Consider the following 19400-nt stretch of genomic DNA (forward strand, 5'->3'; position numbering starts at 1 on the left):
GCGCAGCGTACCCACAGTGAAGACCCAGGCATGAATTAGGATCGCTGCTGTCTCAGATTCACACTGTCATCAGCCAAAGAAGTGCTAATTGCACTTGCATCCCTGTGAATGTTCCAGCCTGTAGGCTTTGTTCTACTCCTCTGTAGCAGAAAGAGGAATGCGAATCAGAGGTCCAAAATGTGCAATTTTTCAGTAGATATATCAAGATTCATCTTAAATTTCGATCATAAACACATGCTGTCCCAGCTCCCATCTTCCTCATGAAGACCTGGAGGGTTGTGACTGCGAAAAGCACTCCTACATCACAGCTGCAATTCTTGTGCCAACAAAACTGCATGTTTCAATAGGAACAATGGCACTGCTCGGCTACCTCGACCCTGACCTTGCCTTCTGGTATTGTATATGCAGCAGCCTCCTTTATTCCCAATGACCATCCTTACAAAGTCTGTGAAAGAACTGCTCCCCAGCCTTCAAGCAGCACGAATTGCTTCTTGCAGCATCTTCTTCTTCTCTCTCATACATGATGTTCATGCTGGCACACACACTGGGCAGCGAACATGCTTTCCCATGTCACGCTATCTTCTGAGCAAATCTGTACTGTTAGCATCTATTCTTGATGATTTTTCTTACTAATAACCATTTCCAGCGCCTCCAGTAAAATTAAAACATAATGCCCTGTGCCACAGACTGCATGCTCCTGAGCTTTGGAGCAGAAGGGCTTGGAAAATAAGCACCTATTTCCTCCTATTTTTGGAAAAAAAGAAAAAAAAGAAAAAAGAAATAAACAAAGTAACATATAGGAATTACACTGACTGCCTTCCCAGCTCTCTTCATCATTTCCTGAATGAGAAATGACCTCTGAAAAGAGCATTCCTTGACTTGGTTTTGCTTCAATAGTTTACAACAAACCTTTGAACAGTGAGAATCCCTATCGTTTCTGGACACGTGTATGTATAAAAGGCTCCTCTTCTTCTGGCACAAAGGCTGTTACAATCAGCTGTCCTGAATCATCTGAACAAAGCATGAAATCTGTTGGTGCAGATGTTTCTTTATTCGTTTTCTTCTCCCTCGCTGCCCTTCGGAATACAGGTGAGTGCCTTTCAGATGTTTTTCTGCTTTACTTCTAACACGATCAGGTGCTCTAGGAGAGAATTCAGGAGCCACATCCACACGTTATCTCAGGATAAAGGATGGAGGCCAGCAAAAAGAGACAGAAATAGTGGTGTTTTACTACCTTTTCATTCTCTTGCTCTCTCCGCCCTACAGAAAACAAACAGCCCTCTGTCACCTTCACCCCCCCAGTACACAAAAGAAAACTCCGTGACATTTTCTTCTCCTTTTGACAGAAAACATCATACCTGAAGCTATGACCGTAATTCTTTCTTCCTCTCATAGTCTCATTCATACGTTGTCGATGACCTTTGGGAAGGATGTCAATCTGCAGAATTTTGGAATGCAGTTGATTTCTCCTCCCTAATTTGCTGCTGCCAGCTCTTCTGTACTTCCACATGCAGGAAATTCCTCCTGCCTCAGTCCCACATATGTGGTTACTGCTGTGGATCCAACCAGCACTGAGGATAAGCCCCTGCTCCAAAGAGGCAAATACAGATACTATATTCACAATGTTAGCTCAGCAAGCCGCACAGTCTTACACAGTCTGCAACTGCGTTAGTAACCCTCCCCTAATTATATGCTTATCATTGGTCCCAGTTTTGCTACATTCATAGCCAAATTTAGATTTCTGATGTTTAGTGAGGTCATCTCAACTTTACATGGTATTATTGGTGTAGTTAACAATGTCAGTCTCACAAGATTCAGAATCAAAAGATTCCATTCCCCTGCGTTCCAAATTATCAGTGCAGCTTGTCCATCTCACTCAAATCCCTCTTCACTATGAAATCCAGTCACTCCTCTGTCAACTTTTTACTACTTTGTTGTATTCAGCAGTTTTTCATGTCATGTCCAATAATAACTCATGGTCTACTCAGTTAGCTCTCAGCCAAGGCCTGGCAATCTCTCCACCTACCTCGTTATATTAACAGCTATGTTGTTAACATTAAATTCAAATAAAATGCACAGCAGGAAGAAATCTCAACTTTCCATAGTCCCACGTTGGATCAAACTTTGTCGCTAGTGTCAGTTTGTCATTCATCCAAGAGCACTAACCTGTTATCATTGATTCCTGTTATCATTGATAAGGAAGTTGATCACGCTGAGGGCAGTGAGGCACTGCACAGGGTGCCAAAGAGCTGGTGCTGCCCCATCCCTGCACACAGCCACGCTCAGAACACAGGGCTGTGAGCACTGCTGGAGCTGTGGGTGTCCCTGTGCACTGCAGGCAGTGGGAACAGACGGCCTTTGGGGGTCCCTTCCAACCCCAACCATTCTATGGCTCTGTGATGATTCTATGGTACTCCTAGAAGTAACTATTACTAGTGACACTACCTAGGTGATGGGGGGCAGGCTGCTCTTTACCTTTTTTTTTAGATATAAAGAGATTTACCTTTTTATTAGATATAAAAATACCCATAGATTTGTTGAAATTATATATAAGTGAATTTTTCTAAACAAAACGGAGTGATTAATGCACAGGTGATTGTTGCCTTCATCTGACATAAACAGCCTACCTCATTTATTTATGGCAGTGCTTTAGATGTTGTATTGCTGCTTCAGAGAAGAGCTCAATGACATTCCTGACAACGTGTTGTTTGTTTTTCTTCCTTGATTTGTTCTTCAACAAGGAGCTCAAGACTCTTGCTCAAGCCAGTGTGGGAAGCTGCTTGGGACCTGTTCGTGCCAGGAGATTTGCCAGTCCTTGGGGACTTGCTGTCCTGATTACAATGAATTTTGTCTTCGGATTTCTCCATACTCAGGATCTCTGATGGGAGGCAAAGATTTTTTGATAGAAAATACAGCTTTTAATACTTCTGTGTTAATGTGCAGGTGAGCCATGACTCTATGTTCCTCTGCCAAAGGGAGATGCCCTTTCTAATCTCACTTTCTCACAGTAGGTAGTTGCCTCAAATCAAAACTTGTCAATACAGGAGTGAAAACTTACCAAAATCCTGAAACTTGAAAAGGTTCTGCTAATCCTTATCCTCAAAGATACGCGTTGTCTGCATTTCTAGGCAGGATGACTTCCTGTAGGCTGAGTTACTGCGTGATACAAATATTCCTCTGTTAAGTTGTTCCCTTACAATATCACTACTTCCTTTCTGAACTTTTTGTTGCTAGAACAAGAAGGAACGGCTTTAAACTAATAGAGGGGAGGTTGAGGTTGGATGTGAGGAAGCAATTCCTCACTCAGAGGGCAGTGAGGCCCTGGCAGAGCTGCCCAGAGCTGTGGTGCCCCATCCCTGGAGGTGCCCGAGGCCATGGATGGGCACACAGCAGGGGTGGGAATGGGGGGCTGTAAGGCCCCTCCAATCTCAGCCGGTTTATAATACTATGATTTGAATATTTTTTAACATTCTATTTTGAGAAAAAGCAATATTGATTTTTTAAACTGAAACGACAAGAAAGAGAAGTGAGTGGACACCTTATCTATTTTCCTGCAAGACAAATCCTTGATCCTCAGTGTCAGCCTGTGACATACTGAAGTACATATCACACATGCTACACATATGGTACACCACATTTTAATAGCCCTGATCTCCTTGTGTTTTTTTCTACAGAAGGTTCTGAGTCAGATTTTAGTGCCCCTCCAATCTGCATAGCAGCGTTTGAGAAGATTTTAGCCTTTCAACAACGGTGTGCTTTGAATTAAGTGAACTGTTGCTTTATCATAGCCAACACAAATTTCAGTTTAGATAAGCAAAGAAGCTACTTCTTGGCAGACCCCAAGCCTACAGCACTACTTGGCATAGCTCTGCAGTGCCCATACATCAATCCTGAAGAGTCCTGGGTAGGCTTATAGTAAGGATGCCAGGCAAGAGCCCTATTTGGAAGCAGATGGTTAATTTACAAGCAATGAGCTCTGAGTTTGTTACTAATTTATCTTGTCCCTCCCATAATTAAATTGTAAATCTAAGGCTTGCAACTTGCTGTGTATTTGTGCAGTGCACAGCAGAATCCCCACTGCAGTGATAAGTACAAAGTACACATGCTTTATTTTCACTGATACAAGCAAAACAGCCGTGGGACTTGGAATGACCTGCACATGAAAATAGCTTGCGTAGTGAAACACAACTGAGACATTCACAGTTTTTCTGCTCTCAACAATGGCTCTGAGAAAGGTTTTCAATATCAACAGATTCAAGCAGCAAGTCATAACCAGTGGCTATGTTGATACGGATGGAAAAGCCCACTGCCTCTCCCCATTGCTGTTTGAAACTGGTTTCATCCCCTTTGACGTTTCTGCAGATGGCGGGCTGACATTTCCATACTCTGGAACTTGGTTATCAGGTTACTTACTTCAATCTGTCATATCACCCTTCTTTCTGTATTCTTGCTTCACAAAAACAAGATGATATAAGCCTTTCTCACTTTCTTAATGGGCTATTTGGCCTCAAAAAAGTCATTCTTGATCCCTTCATGGTAATTCCTATTTGAACAGATGAAGTTTTGCTGTGAATGAGTTCTGCTGTTATTCAGCAGCAGCAGCATTAAGTCACAAAAAAATTCTTGCTCAAAATTGAGGTTGACCAAAAGAGTTTCCTTTTTGGTAGGTATTTATATTGGAAAAGATCTGCACCTTGCTGTTGTATCCCCAGGACCACATGCATTACCAGGGGTTGTATTCTCTCATCTCCAATTTACTCTTTTTCTATCACGCATCCTGTTAGAAAACACACGGAGCAAATACTGCTAAATCTTACATACTGTAATTGCAACTTTTCATAGCTATGCAAGACAAAACTGTCATTAATTATTATTTTGTCATTAAATTTGACATTTTAGGTTTTTCTTGTGTTCTGTAATGCAGTACATCACAGCAAGGTTTCAACTGGAGAAGAATGCACGTTGGTCAATGAGACAAAATGGCAATACTACGGCACTCCTGGCACGGATGGAAACCTAACTCTGACCTGGACACACCAGGCACTTGCAGCACCCCATATCAACATAGAAGTCTGGGGGTACCAGGAAACAGGTAAAGTCACTCTTCTGCCTGTACACCAGTGTAGCGATTGCACAGAGCTCTATGTATCATGCGTTCACTTTCACTGAAGCTGCAGGAAGAGATCTGCAAGTACAGAGAAGTCATGCTTGTAATGGCAGCTTTGCTCTTCAGTTCCACATGGGTGGAAGCATCTAATTTCAGTCATGTTGTTAGTTAACTCTGCTTTCACAGCATCTAAATGCATTTTCTACCTCTACACGACAGGTGAGAGTTACTCAGAAAACTGGATGGCTGAATGGAAATATCTTTATACTTTGGCAAGAGAAGCTCCCAATACAGGGACATTTTCTTTCATTCCTCTGCCTGCTGAAGCAAATTACAATACTTGGGACTTTGGAATTTTGAGAATTACCCCCAGCACCTATTCTGATGGGCAAAGGCAAGTACATGATGAGGTTCATTTATCATAGGTACCCTATTATTACTTCTACAAAGTCTTCTCCTTTGACACTTAAAACCAGGACTTGGGCTCTGTTTCTCATACAAAAAATCTAGCAAACCTATTCAAAAACTATAACGTCTACCTTTCAAGCATAGAACTTCATCTAAAGATAAGCATGTGATCATTCAGTTACCTACAGTAGTCATCACAACATAAAACTTAATCACCAACACAGTATTTAGGATGTCTGATAGGGGATACCAGCACTCATTGCTCATTTTAGACATTTTTTCTTTATCTTCTTTCTACAGATAGTAGTTTCTCTGAGGCTCAGTGTTGGCTTGTTGTTGCAGTTTTATTTACTTAACTTCACCATAGTTTTATTGCTGGACATGACATTCTATAACACTCTTTGCTCCACTGGGGTCCCAGCCTCTCTTCCCCTCTCAGCCTCTTACCAATCTCTCCTGTTCCCTGGGGGGCAGAGTGAGAAAAAGAGAATACCTTGACATAGTGCAAGCACTCTTCCAGTGCAAACCATAGCCAAAACTTGAGTGTGCTGCCAGCACTATTTAGTCACAAGGCACAAGTTTAAAACATAGCTCTGTTCAGACTACTGTGAAAAAAACTCCATCCCAACCAAACATAATACAATCCTGAACTAGAACATCTGTTGCTACTGGATGTGATAATACTACAGCACAGAATTAGATTTTGTTAGAGAATCCAGGCTTTCTCCATTCTGGCCTAAAGGATCTATGTTGTAAAAATGCATGGACAGAAAATTGTATTCCAGGTTACAGCATCCTTACTGCATGCCGTTACCTCACCCTTGAATTAGAAAAACAGTGATTTTCCAACCCAAACCATTCTATGATTCTAAGTGCCTTCATAAGCAAAAAACAACTTGCAAGGTGTAAAATACTTCATAATTATTGATGCCAAAACTTTGCTTTTCAGCTATTAGATCTGGTTGTTTTTTGTTTTTGTTTTTTTTTGTTTTGCTTCAGCAACATTCCATCCATCTGGAGCCCAGAACATGCATTGGCTTGGCACCTTGGAGAAGACTTCAGAAATGGGCCAGCTGCATGGGCAACTGCAAAATGTATAGAGTGGGTCAGGAAGGAAGAGCAACTTCCAAACTTCATGGAAGAAATTATAGATTGCCCTTGCACCTTGGCACAGGCAAGAGCTGATACTGGCAGGTTCCACGTAAGTTATTAATCTGTCACTGTGGCCTTGTACAGTTCCAAGTAGAAGTTGAGGGACTGTTATACTGTGCCCTGCAGCCTTGTTCTCTGCTCCATAACCTTCCCTGATACCAAGGTCAGGCTAACAGGCCAAATAGTTCTTCCTTTCAACCCTTCTTGTAGATGGGTGTCACATTGGCAAGTCTCTGGTTGCCTAGGATCTCCCCAGTTGACCAGAGCTGCTGACAGATGGTAGAAAGCAGCTTAGCAATCACCTCCATCAGCTCCCTCAGCACCCTCAGGTGGATCCCATCCAGCCCCATGGATTTGTGACAGTCCAGGTGGAGTAGCAGGTTACTGTTTCTTCTCTGCCTAGCATACTATAACTCACTGCAAACCTTTCTAGCTTATGTTTTGGAGTGCAAATCCACAGCCATAAAACATTATTTCTTATCTCCTGCATTCTTCCTCCCACTTGACTGGTAACAAAGAACTGTCAAAAGCCAAGAAATCAGTTGCCATGTCATTTACACTTTCAGACAGCACTGACCTGAAGGCCAGATGGAGTGACTTCCTCACCTACATACAATACAAATGATGGCAGTGTGAAACCTATTGCCCGAGAATAAAGATGGTCAGGATGCCACATTCTGTGACTGTTACACTTACAGCTGATTTCCTCATTTAGCTCCGTCTGTTCTTCAAATTCTGCTCTACCAGACTGCAAAAAGCTGAGGTTAGACTAACATGCTGATACCATCACGTCAGTCCTACATTTGCTGTTTCTTCCTGTCATTCTATGATACCAAACCCACAGCCACAACCACTTTGTTTAGCTTATACATGGACCTTAGAGGCAAATGGTCGGGAGAGAACATGAAAACAGGAAGGACAAAATGGAAATTCCCTTAAGCATGAGCACTGATCTTTTTCAGACAGATTATGGCTGTGACATGGAAAAGGGAAGTGTGTGTACTTACCATCCCGGCGCTATGCACTGTGTAAGGGCCATTCAAGCCAGGTAAAGAGCAATTTTTGAAGCCATATTGTTTTAATGACTTGTTTCCATGACTTGTTTCACCTCAGAGATCATAGCATCACAGAAGTCAGAAAGGCCTCCGGAGGCTCAGCAGTCAGGTTTAAGGCAATGGCTGTTTCTCTCCTGCTCCCTTATTACTCCTCATTGCTGAGGTGAAAGCAATGCTTTAGTCTTACTGGACAATTAATTGCACTGTGCTGGACTTCATGACGCATAAACAAGGAGTAATATCTAAAAGTAGTTTGATTAGACTTAACTAAGCCTTTTTTGCAATGGTTGGTTGCACTTGTTCTGTCAGAATAATGTTAGCAGTGCTATGCATGTGTGGCCATAAGGCCTGCAGAGCTTCCCTACAGCCTTGGGTAAAGCCCCCTCCTACCCTATCCCTGATCTGATCTATTTCATAAGAGCAGAAACAAAAATATTTACTGACACTCATCTTTTGTGGACGTCACAGAGCTTGGTAACCAAAACATCTATTCATGTCCGTATGAAGGCAACCACTAAACACAAACAGACTTCCCAGAGCTGAATAATGACTTTCCTCTTCCTACATTTCACAACCAGCCCCCAGTACGGAGCAGGACAGCAGTGCTGCTACGACTCCACAGGGACCCAAATCCTCACACAAGACTCCACAGGAGGCAGCACACCTGACAGAGGCCACGACTGGGGATCACCACCTTTCCTGAAGCCTCCCCGAATACCTGGCTTTTCCCATTGGCTTTATGATGTTATCAGCTACTATTACTGTTGTTTGTGGTCTGATAATTGTCACTACTATATGGAAAACCGGCCCTCTAGTGACTGCAGGACATATCGCCCACCCCGAGCAGGTAAGAGCTGCAGAATTCCATTACAGAGTACACAGACTTTTCACACGTTTGACATTTAAAACATTTGTGTGCATGCATTAATGCCAGTTAATGCCAGTGAGCGCACAGCATCCTGCTGAAAATTTCCATGGCAGGTGGTTCCAATTGATCTGTCAGTGGCAAAATGTGTTCTTTAACTGCCCTACAAAATTTTTGGCTTAAGTAGCATATTAATTCCTGGAATCTAAATAGCTGAGATTTAGTAGTTAGGGCCCACGGCTTTCTAATGGTCTGTGGACTTCTCTTGTTCTTATTTCTCTTTCTTCTTTCCAAAAAAAGCATCTGCCTTTGGGGATCCTCACTTCCTCACATTTGATGGTCTGAACTTCACTTTCAAAGGACAAGGGGAATACACATTGGTAGAATCTGATCTCACATCCTTAAAGGTGCAAGGGAGGACCCAGCAGGCACGCTTGCCCAATGGTAAGTTGGTAAGAGAGAAAGCAGTGATGATAAATAATAGCTTCTGAGGTTGCTTGATTCACTGTTCACAGTATTTACCTTATCTTCTCTGGTCTTTTTCCCCTCTCCCTGCCTGGTTCCCAACCTATGGCTGAGTCTCTCTGGGCTGTTCTCCCATTCACAGGCTGACAAACACCTCACACTGATGTTATTATCAGCAGAAACATAATTCCTTCTCTCAAAGTACTCGTATGTGTTCTGGCATTCTGCTACTTTACTGTATACAAACACTTTATATATCTGGATGCTGTTTTTGCTTCCTGGTTTTGTTTGTTGTTGATGTTTTTTTGCCTGTATCACGAGCACCTTCCTAATTGAGTTTATTTGATGCAAGGTATGGGGTTTTTTTTGTGTCTTTTTCTGAAGGAACTCAGGCTCAGGTGACAGGCCTGTCTGCAGTGGCCATGCAGGAGAACAACTCTGATGTGATCGAAGTACGCTACTCAGCGGATTTGAATTTGGAAGTCTTGTTGAATCAGAAGGTGCTCAACTTCTCTGAGCAAAGCTGGATAGACCTGGAAGGTTAGTGACAGATATCAGCATTGAAAGCTATTGTATTTCTAATTGAACCCCCTACAGCTTAAAAAAAAAAAAAAAAAAAGTGCTTTCCATCCAATCTGCCTTGGTGGCCATGTCTTTGTACAGAGAACCAAATCCTCTTGCCTTCAAGATTGACTAAAGCTACTCCGTGGACAGGAATATAAGCACCACAGTTATGGGCCACTAGTCTCCTTCTAAGCAGAGGCACACACTGTGGCTGAGCCCCCATGGAGAGATGTAGTCCAGGTCAGAGCATCACATCCCATTACTTCCATGCCTTTCAGTATTGCTGGCAGTTAGCACAGCAGTAATGCCAACACCACCCAGGAAGAAGCAGAGTAATTGGATTTGTAGAAGACAGGCATCCCCTCTGCTCAGAGTGTCCAAGCAACACAAGTGACAGCCTTTACCAACACTTGGTGCTACCCTGAACTTTTGGGGATGCATAGAGAAATATGGAGAGGAAAATACTGGAAATAGTACTGAGATGTTTGACTTCAATGCCTGCTTCATCCATGTAATTTTCTCAGCGTTCTGTACAGCAATGACTTCCCTTCTCATCCCATGGAGGATGAAGAAGATTACTCCTCCTTACTGAAGAAGAGAATCAGTCCTTACTCCTCATCTGTTTGCTTTGTGCCATTAGCTATTTTGTCCTCCTTCTCTCACCATTTTAGGTCTCTTTCTTCATTCTACGGACGATCAGAAAGTTACAGTGATGTTCTCTTCTGGGTCTGGAGTGGAGATTAGGGGAAGTGGAGGATTTCTGACCCTGACAGTTCTGCTCCCAGAGAAGTTTACGAATCACACACAGGGTCTCTTTGGGGTGATGAATGGTAACACAGAGGATGAGTTTACCTTCAAGAATAAAACCACCATGTCGGTTCATGCGAGTCCCCAGCAGTTGTTCGAGTTTGGAGCTAATTGTGAGTGATTCCTCTGGTTGTCTGTTATTACATTTTCTTTGTAAATTCAAAGCTGTTTGTGATCTACAGACCAGAAAATTTTCTGTGCTAAGCAGCCTATTCAGAGTGAGAGACAGATGCATCTCCACTTGGTTAAATGGGTAACATGTCCAGCCAAAGTGGATAAAGCCAGAATCATGACAAATCCTGCCTGTTCTTATCAAATTTTACCAGCATCTGTGAAATCATAGCAGCACATTTATTTGTATTTTTAACTAACTGATCAAACATTAAACTTAGTGCAAGCTTAAAATGCTGCATGCAAAAAGGAAAACAATCTTGAACTGGAAGGAGGATGTATAAGAGGGACAACATAGATCTCTTCTAGCTCTGGCTACGTTTATCTAGACAAGTACTTGGCAGAAGGTTGTGTAGGTCTGTAGGCAATGTTACAAATGAATCTCTTTCACTTTGTCTCCCAAGGGGCTGTTGAAAATGGAACTTCTCTCTTTACTTATGACACAGAGATCTTACTGAACGATTATTTTTACGGGGAAAAGCACAATGCCTCCTTTCTGCCAGTGTTCCATCCGTATGAAGACCCCACTGATCCCTTGGTGGAAGAGATGGTCTCACTCTGTGACTCAGATCCATTCTGCAGATTCGATGTCCTGACAACAAGGAGTCTTCAAGTGGGAAATTTCACAAGACTGTCTCATCAGAATCACAAGCAGCTGGTAGAAAATCTAGAGCCAGGTGAGACAGCATTAAGTAAATTTTCCCTTTCTGCAAGCATCTAAATAGTTAAGGTCATCTGAAGAGGCTTTACTCAACAGTAGGTTCATGCATTTATAAATACCTATCAGGAGGAGTCATCTTTTTATCAGAAAAAACTCTGAACTGGTACGATAGTTAGACCAATATAAAATACAGCTATATATATATATTTAACTACTTTTACTACTGCAGCACTGTGTAGTAGAATTCTTGTCTACATTTTCTATTACTTCACCTTGCCATTAAAAAAAAATCTGAAAGCATTTCAGTTAGCCAAGAAATTGTTGTCTGTGAGTTGTCACACAAATGCCATTTGAATCACTGTGACTGAGATTCACTAGTTCAAAATAACCAGATATTTCTCTTTTGCTAGTGATTTCTTGTGGCTGGCTGGGCCCCCCAGCCAATGGAAGGAAGGATGGAACTAACTACCTAGTGGGCTCAGCCATCCATTTCACCTGCAACCAGGGCTATGAACTCACTGGATCAAAAGAAAGAATCTGTCAGTCAACTGGAGACTGGTCTGGGGACTCACCCGATTGCATCTTAAGATCAGGTCTGTTTCCTTTTAAGTGTTACAAATTGCCACCAGAAATCACCACCAGGATCATTATGGGGCAATCTCAGTATATGATGATGGCCCTTGACAAAAGCAACTCTTTTTTGGGAAGACATTGGATAGGAGGTCCCTGCACATCTAGAAATACTGGTATTTAAATCTGAAGAGGGGGGTATTGGTTTCTTTCTATCTTGGTTCTGAGTACCTGCCTCTTCCCAAGGCCTGGGGCTCTTCCTCTGTGTATGAACAAAAGGATCTTTTTCCTCAAGAAGACGATCTAAAATAATTTTCAAACTCAGACTAAGCATGCTAATGGTATCCTGGGCTGCATTAGACAAAGTATTGCCAGATGGTGTGAGAGAGCTGATCATTTCCCTCTGCTCAGCAATGCAGAAGCCACAGCTGCAGGTCTGGGCTCCCCAGCACAAAAGATGTACTGCAGAGTCCTGCAAAGGGCCACAGATGTGATGGAGGGATGGAAGTCTCTCTCCTACAAGGAAAGGCAGAAAGAGCTGGAACTCCTCAGTTTGGATGAGAGAAGGCCCGGGGGGATCCCCATCAATATCTACAAACAGGTGAAAGGAAGGTGTAAAGAGGGTGGAACCAGGCAGTGCCAGGACAAGAGGCAATGGGAACAAACCGGATCATGGGACGTTTCTTCTGAGCATCAGGAAGCTCTTTTGCTGTGATGGTGACTGAGTGCTGGCACAGGTTGCCCAGAAGGCACTGTTGAGTCCCCATCATTGGAGATATCCAAAAGCTATCTGGATAAAGTGCTGGCTCTAGGGGATCCTACTCAAGTGAAGTGTTAAACAGGATAACCTCTAGATGTCCCTTCCAATAAATAGCCTCTGATAACGGTGGGCAGACACTGCACTTTTGTCTCCTGCCAAGCTTCCTCTTCAGTGCTTGTTGGAACTGAAGAAAGCAGAAGCTTTCAAAGGACTGTAATATCTCAGTAGCTATTACTCTACAGCAGTAGAAAAACACTTATGATAAGCAGCAAAAATCACCCCTACTGTGTCACTATTATAACCTTATCGATTAACCTGGAACTTTCAGACTGAACAGCTGCTAGGCTGTGTCTACAATTCACAGATAACTGCCTACCTTCAAACCGTTTCAACTTGGATTTATTTTCCTGCCGTGAATTCTCCAAGCATCCTCAAGATGGCAATGTTTCAAAGCGCCAGGGTGATGCAGGGCCACACAGCACTCCTAAGCACTTTCTGTGCTAATTGTTCCTGAAAGTACTCAAATCCTGCCACTTTCTCCATTTTGAGCACTTCCAAAAACTTGGAAAGTGCTCAACACACCAGCAGTGGATTCTTGTCAATACATTTCATCATTCACAGTAATGACAGATCATTTGTCAAAGACTGAGATCTTCACAAAGTAAGGCCAGAACAGTGGCAGAACATGTTGCCAAGTTGAAAGCCAAGATCGTTTTTCCATTGCTGCTGTCAGCTGCATACTGACTGGATGGGAGCCAGACAGTCTCAGTAAGCAAACTGGACACCTGCATTTATAGAATTAGGGGGCAAAAAGCCTTCCCTAAAAGATCAGGAGGAAGGAGTTAAACAGAAGTTATCTGCGTTCAGAACAAAGGAGTCATGCCATAGTCTTATGGCTAGGCACAGGAGAAGAGAAAATGGTTTCAAACAAGAAGTGGGGAAGTTCAGGTTGGATATAAGGAAGAAGTTTTGACACCGAGGGCAGTGAGGCACTGCACAGGGTGCCCAGAGAGCTGGTGCTGCCCCATCCCTGCACACAGCCACGCTCAGGGCACGGGGCTGCGAGCACTGCTGGAGCTGTGGTGTCCCTGTGCACTGCAGGCAGTGGGAACAGACAACCTCTGGAAGTCCCTTCCTACTCCAACCATTCTATGAACAATAGAACAAATGTTTTTCAGTACATTTCTTTCACCTGATTATAAAATGACATCCCTTACCATGGGATATTTGGTGTTCATTTGTAGAATGAGCCCAAATGATTGCTTTGTCAGTCCCAGGAAGCTGGAGCAATGACCGTGCTGCCCATTCTAGCAGGATATCATAGTCAAGACAATATGAAATTCAAATTGCATGTAAAGGCCTTCACTAAGCTGTCTTAACCACTGTGCCCCAATAATGGCATTTGTATCTAGTCTTGCTCCTTCCTCTTTCATATCAGAAAATATGAAATTGGTTAACAGGCCAAGAAGGTCCATGTCTCTCTCAAGAAGACAGGCAGAACAGTCCAAAAGTCATCACGCTTACATTTTAACTTCTAGTATTTTTATGGCATGGACATCCACCTGCTTTTCACTAAATATGTTTCAATCTCCAGTTTAGTACAGTTGAAATCCAGCACTGACTTTCCTTGTGCCAATTCTGGATTCAGCACAGTTACAGAAAGCATTTTCACTGTGTTACAAACTGTTATTACTCATGCTGGTTTTCTGTACTGTTTTCCTCTTTACGCAGTAACATGCTGCTCTTTTTCCAGCACCCATTTCATTAAACTCTGTGACAGAGGGCCAGCTTCGTGCCAGGAAAACACTGGCAAAATTAATGGTCAGTGCTTCCAAACTTCTGGGAGCCTGAATGGGTGACCACTGTCCTAACTGTGTGATTTGTGGTCAGATTTTTACTTCCAGCACAAACTATTAAAACACTCTTTCTTTGAATAATGACCTCTTCCATGCTGATCAAGAGCACAGGACGCTGCCCTCTGTTATTGCCAGTTTCCAAAGGTGCTTCTTCTCAGCGCTGTGCTCGTTGCAGTGCTGCACATTCTGGCACATTGGGTCCAAAGTCCATACCACAAATCATCAGGGGTTTTACTTACTAACATGCTTTTTTCCTCCCTTCCCCCCAAAAGAACTAGAGAAGTTACAATGAAGGTGTGAGGACTCTGAAAATTGGATAGGAAGAGAGACAGAAACAAAAGTAGTACAGGACAGTTACTTTGCAAAATCCATTTCTGCATTTCAAAAACAAATTATGCTTTCATGCCTGCATGTTTTTACTTTTGCGTTTTGCTTCCTTGAATTAAGGTTTCCATGGATATCCTCTGCTAATAATTACTTCTGCTATGCTTCTAATTACAATCCCACTGCAAGGCTTGCCAGTACCTCAGCAACCTCTCTTCATAGAATTTCTCATGGAGGGAGAAAAAAAGAAACCATCCAGCAAAAGAAGAAAGGAGAATAGTAAAAATCATGAGTAAAACATAACTGAAATCTGTAACATCTTCACAATACACACATTTATCCTGTTTGCGATAGCCAACAATTTGATGGTGTTAATTGCAATCTGTTTTTGTCTCTTTTGTTTTCAATTTTTTCATCTTTAGCTTTCCTTTCCCAGGCTGTGTGCAAATACAATCCTTTTGTGCAATGTTGACAGAAACCCCATTAATTCTGTGTACTTTTCTCTCAGATGAGGACGGAATTGCTATCTGGCTGTTATTTCCAGGAGACCTGCTTCAAAACATCCTAAAAATCATGAAAAATAGCCTGGCATTTAAAATTGAAAACAAAGATTTCACTTTAGATACCAATCACCACCAGGACAAGCTATCCAGGCCAATGGTGGGCTCTCATCACTTGACAGAGAAGGGGTACCTGCCCGAGGTGTTTGTGAGCCTGACAGAAGTTTTGGAGCTTTGTAGAGGAATTTCTGAATGAAGAGAAACTGTAAAGCTACCTGATTGGGAAACGGATGGAAGACCCATCATTTGTTGGGATTGGTGGTTGCACAGAAATATTGCAGATTGATGCAGTCAGTTGCATTTTAGCCACCAGTCATCCTCTGTTTGTGTTAGAGCAGCTTCCACAGCCACCTGCCCTTACTGGGAAGTTATGTGCTCACCCACAGTCAGCTTGTTCCCCAGCCACAGTGAAGAGCAAAACATTTATTCAATATATACAATTTAAAATCCGGTAATGATTACGTTCAAACAAATTGATATGAAGACAAATAACATCTTCCTGTTTCACTGTTGGCTGTTTTTGTTTCAGACTTCAAACAACTAATTATTCTTGCCTGTATGCTTGGAGTTATGAGTCTCGCTGTTGTGACACGTCTACTTCTCCTATATAGAAAGGACAGGTAAGAATTCAAGCAAGCTAAAAACAAGAAAGAACCTGATAAAGAAAAAGCAAGTATTGTGACCTCCTAAACTATTTCCATCAATGGCAAAGAAATCAAACATGATCTCCTGCTATATCTTTTTTATCCAGGTTGGATATTAGGAAGAACATCTTCTTAGAAATGCAGTCAGGCACTGGCTGCCCAGGAGGTGGGGGTCACTGTCCACAGGGTGTTTAAGGAAAGGGTGGCTGTAATATTTAGATACGTGGCTATTGGGCAATATTGGCAGTAGGTGGATGGTTGGACTGGGTGATCTTAGAGGTCTTCTCCAACTTTCATGATTCTATAATCTGATGGTTTAAAATATCATGTCTTGATGGTTCTTTAGTCCTGCTAGAAAAATACAGTGCAAAATTGGTAGTTGATTATCAGGGCAAACAAACATGATTGGTTGGTCAATGGAGAGAGAGAGAGAGAGAGAATGGGATTTTTCATCAAAATGATGTAATTGTTGAGTGTTAAGGCTGTCTGTGAGAGCTGTCTGCTTCAAGATGGGTGATGCCAACAGGTAAACTGAATCTATCCCTGAAGGAATGCATTGCATGGTATTGTAATTCGCCACACAACCTTGAACATATTCTCATTTCTAGGGTTGCCTTGAGAATGCTTATGTTTCTTGTGACATAGGGGTGAAGAGAATTCAAGACAATACTTCACTGCCTATTCTTGGAACAGCCCTACCAGAGATACATTCACTGTATAAACTACTACATTGTAAAAGAAATCTCTACTACATGTTGTATAACTAGTAAATTCCTTCAGATTTTAATCATTTGCTTTAAAAGCCTGCACATGATTCACTCTGCTGGCCAGTTTAACAAGACAAAACCATTTTTAGCCCTATAACCTTCCAACAGATTCATGTCTTCAGAGTCTTTTGAAGCAGAACACAGTGACACCAATGTCTGTCACTGACAGTGCAGTCCATTGATCCTCTGCTCAATCATTAACTGCATCTATCAGCATGCCACTGTGACTACTAAGTTTTGCCCCTCACCTTTGAGTTACATAAACATCATTTTCTATAGCTCATGGAGCACAGTCATACTCAAGCCTCTTTTCTCCCCTCTGTGTACAAAAATAATGGATACTCAACACACAGGAGACACCGTTAGCAACTGATGTTTTTTGCTCGTGTATATATACATACACACAAATACACAAAGGACACCTCCTATACTGACCAAATCTTACATGTTCCAGGTTCTGTATACATAACTGATTGATGTAAAGCACTACTCTTGCAGCCTTCTATCCTAATCCTGATCACCAAATGCTATGTTTTTAAATTCCTTTCTCCTTCAGCAAACAAACACAACACCAAGTTGGGGTTATATTTTCACGTTTCCACCAGCCACGTTTTCAGCCTAGAAAAGTAAGCTGGGTTTTAAGTCAACCACATTATGGTGTGAGCAGAGATTTAAGGGAGAAGTATCACAGTACTACAAAAAAAATATGCAGTAACATGATGGCAACCATTCTAACAGTCTTTTTTTGTTGTTTTTTTTTAAACTTTTTGTCTTTCCCCTCATAAGACGCAGAGCCAAGCAGAAGCTTGCTTCCCAGGATCCAGTGACATCTCAACTAGAAAGAGCAAAACTCCCAGATGAGTTTCCGATGAAACATGGAGAAAGCATAGCAGAAGGATAAACGGTCCGCAGCAACAAAGATAGAAACAATGGCTTCATGCAGTATGCTATCATTTAATTTCTGCCTCCATTATAATGGCTGTTCAATCTCTGGGAAATGCTAACAAACTTCATGGGATTGTATAACAGCCAACTCATCCTACTGTGTATCGTAAGGAAGGAACATTGCTTCTGAAAGCATCGGTTGCAAAGTTATGTGCACTGGTTTCTTCTATCAGGCACGTTTCAGACAACAGAACCAAAGTTTTGACAGAATCCAGAAGAGTCTGTGGTTTCTCTGCACTTTTCCTCTCATCTTTTACTTACAAAGTAATAAAATGAAAATAATCCTAACCTATAACACTGACCTTTATCAGACAAACACACGTCTTCCTGGGGCCATTTGCAGCCTGTTCAGATATGAGGGCTGCTCTGAAAGTACCACCTCCTCTTGCATGACATTGGCAGTACAAGACAAAACTTTGTAATGTGATGGAAAGTGCAGCAATGACAGCAGAGCAACAAAACCCTAGGCTGCAGTAAGTAAAAAGTTACTCAAGTGCAACAGCCATAAAAACAAAGGAAAAAAAGCTGCTTACCTTCAGAAGGCCTCAGGTGCACAAAGACCTCCAGCAAGCTCCCCTCACCTCCACTGCCAACCCTTAAATGAGGTCTGGGAAGGGGTAGAGCCAAGACCCAGATTACTCAGGTACATCACATGCACCTGAGCTCCCCTGGGTTGGCCCTGCCTTCCCACCAGGTGCTCAATCACTGCTTCAGGCTGTTCTGCTACAAACTTCCCACCAACTTCCCATTCCGTTCTGTTGCTGTGTGACAGATGGCAGCAGAGGGGCAATCTGGCAAATGACATCTGACATGAAAATGCATAAGAAGCAAAGGTGTGGAACTGAATTTCTCCATGGGGAAGAAATGGCCCCCACTGACATTCATCATCTCTTGGTGAACATCTATGGAGACCCAGCAGTGGATGTGAGCACAGTGAGGGGTGGGTGATGGATTTCAGCTGTGGTGACAGTGATGTGAAAGACATCTTACCTGCCATCCTGTTCCTTAGTTTCACCGGCACACAGAATGCTTACAAACAATCAACACCATGTTAATAATGAAATTCACACCATCAATTTAATGTATCTCCCAACGTTTGGTCTTCCAGCACTCCTTGACAAAACCACCTTTGCTCACTCCACACTCTGCTTCCTTCACCAACCACTCATGCACACAGTTGCTATACGTGCCTATATGCCAGTGGCACAGTTTGCTTTCAGCCAGTTTGTTGCTCATGGTCATTCCTTGGTCTTTTTTTTTCAGAGCTCTTTTTTTTTTTTTTCCTAATAGGTTATTTTTTTCTTTCTGTAACAGAGAATCATTTATATTTCAATTTACTGTATTCAAGATCACCCATTTGCATTGTGCAATTTTCTGCTTGTGGTTTGTGGCCACTGTTCACAAATAACAGCGATGGCAATAACAACAGTAGCTAATAAGTAATGAATCATTTTATACTTCTTAATACACGGTCTGAGAGGCCCCTTTCAGTGTGTGCTGTCCCAGCAGAATGTAAAATCTGTACATTTTGTCCTCGCCTGTTGACACAGCCACAATTTCCCAGCAGTTTATGAATGAAAGACCTTAGAAGAGTAGAGCCAAAGAGCTGCAAAAGTTAGTAATTCTTTCACTATCAACAAGGGTTTCATGATGCACAACGGCTTCCCAAACCTTTTGGTTGTAGGCTGGAGGCACAATAAATTGGCAAACGTGCCCCTT

General features: G+C 42.3%; 1 protein-coding gene across 1 annotated transcript; it reads left to right on the forward strand.

The window, feature by feature from the left end:
* The first annotated feature begins 996 nt into the window (after positions 1–996).
* On the forward strand, positions 997–17888 carry SUSD2 (sushi domain containing 2). Its single transcript, XM_042866054.1, has 15 exons — positions 997–1089; positions 2742–2943; positions 4253–4404; positions 4925–5092; positions 5327–5501; positions 6515–6716; positions 7630–7715; positions 8301–8569; positions 8888–9031; positions 9437–9592; positions 10288–10536; positions 10999–11271; positions 11666–11848; positions 15855–15945; positions 17523–17888. Exons 1-15 carry the CDS (start codon positions 1023–1025, stop codon positions 17635–17637), a joined length of 2532 nt encoding a protein of 843 aa, XP_042721988.1. The 5' UTR covers positions 997–1022; the 3' UTR covers positions 17638–17888.
* Positions 17889–19400: the final 1512 nt, after the last annotated feature.

This window comes from Lagopus leucura, unplaced genomic scaffold, assembly GCF_019238085.1.
Source record: "Lagopus leucura isolate 7727_CA_CO unplaced genomic scaffold, USGS_WTPT01 Super-Scaffold_806, whole genome shotgun sequence".
In the NCBI taxonomy this organism is placed as follows: domain Eukaryota; kingdom Metazoa; phylum Chordata; class Aves; order Galliformes; family Phasianidae; genus Lagopus; species Lagopus leucura.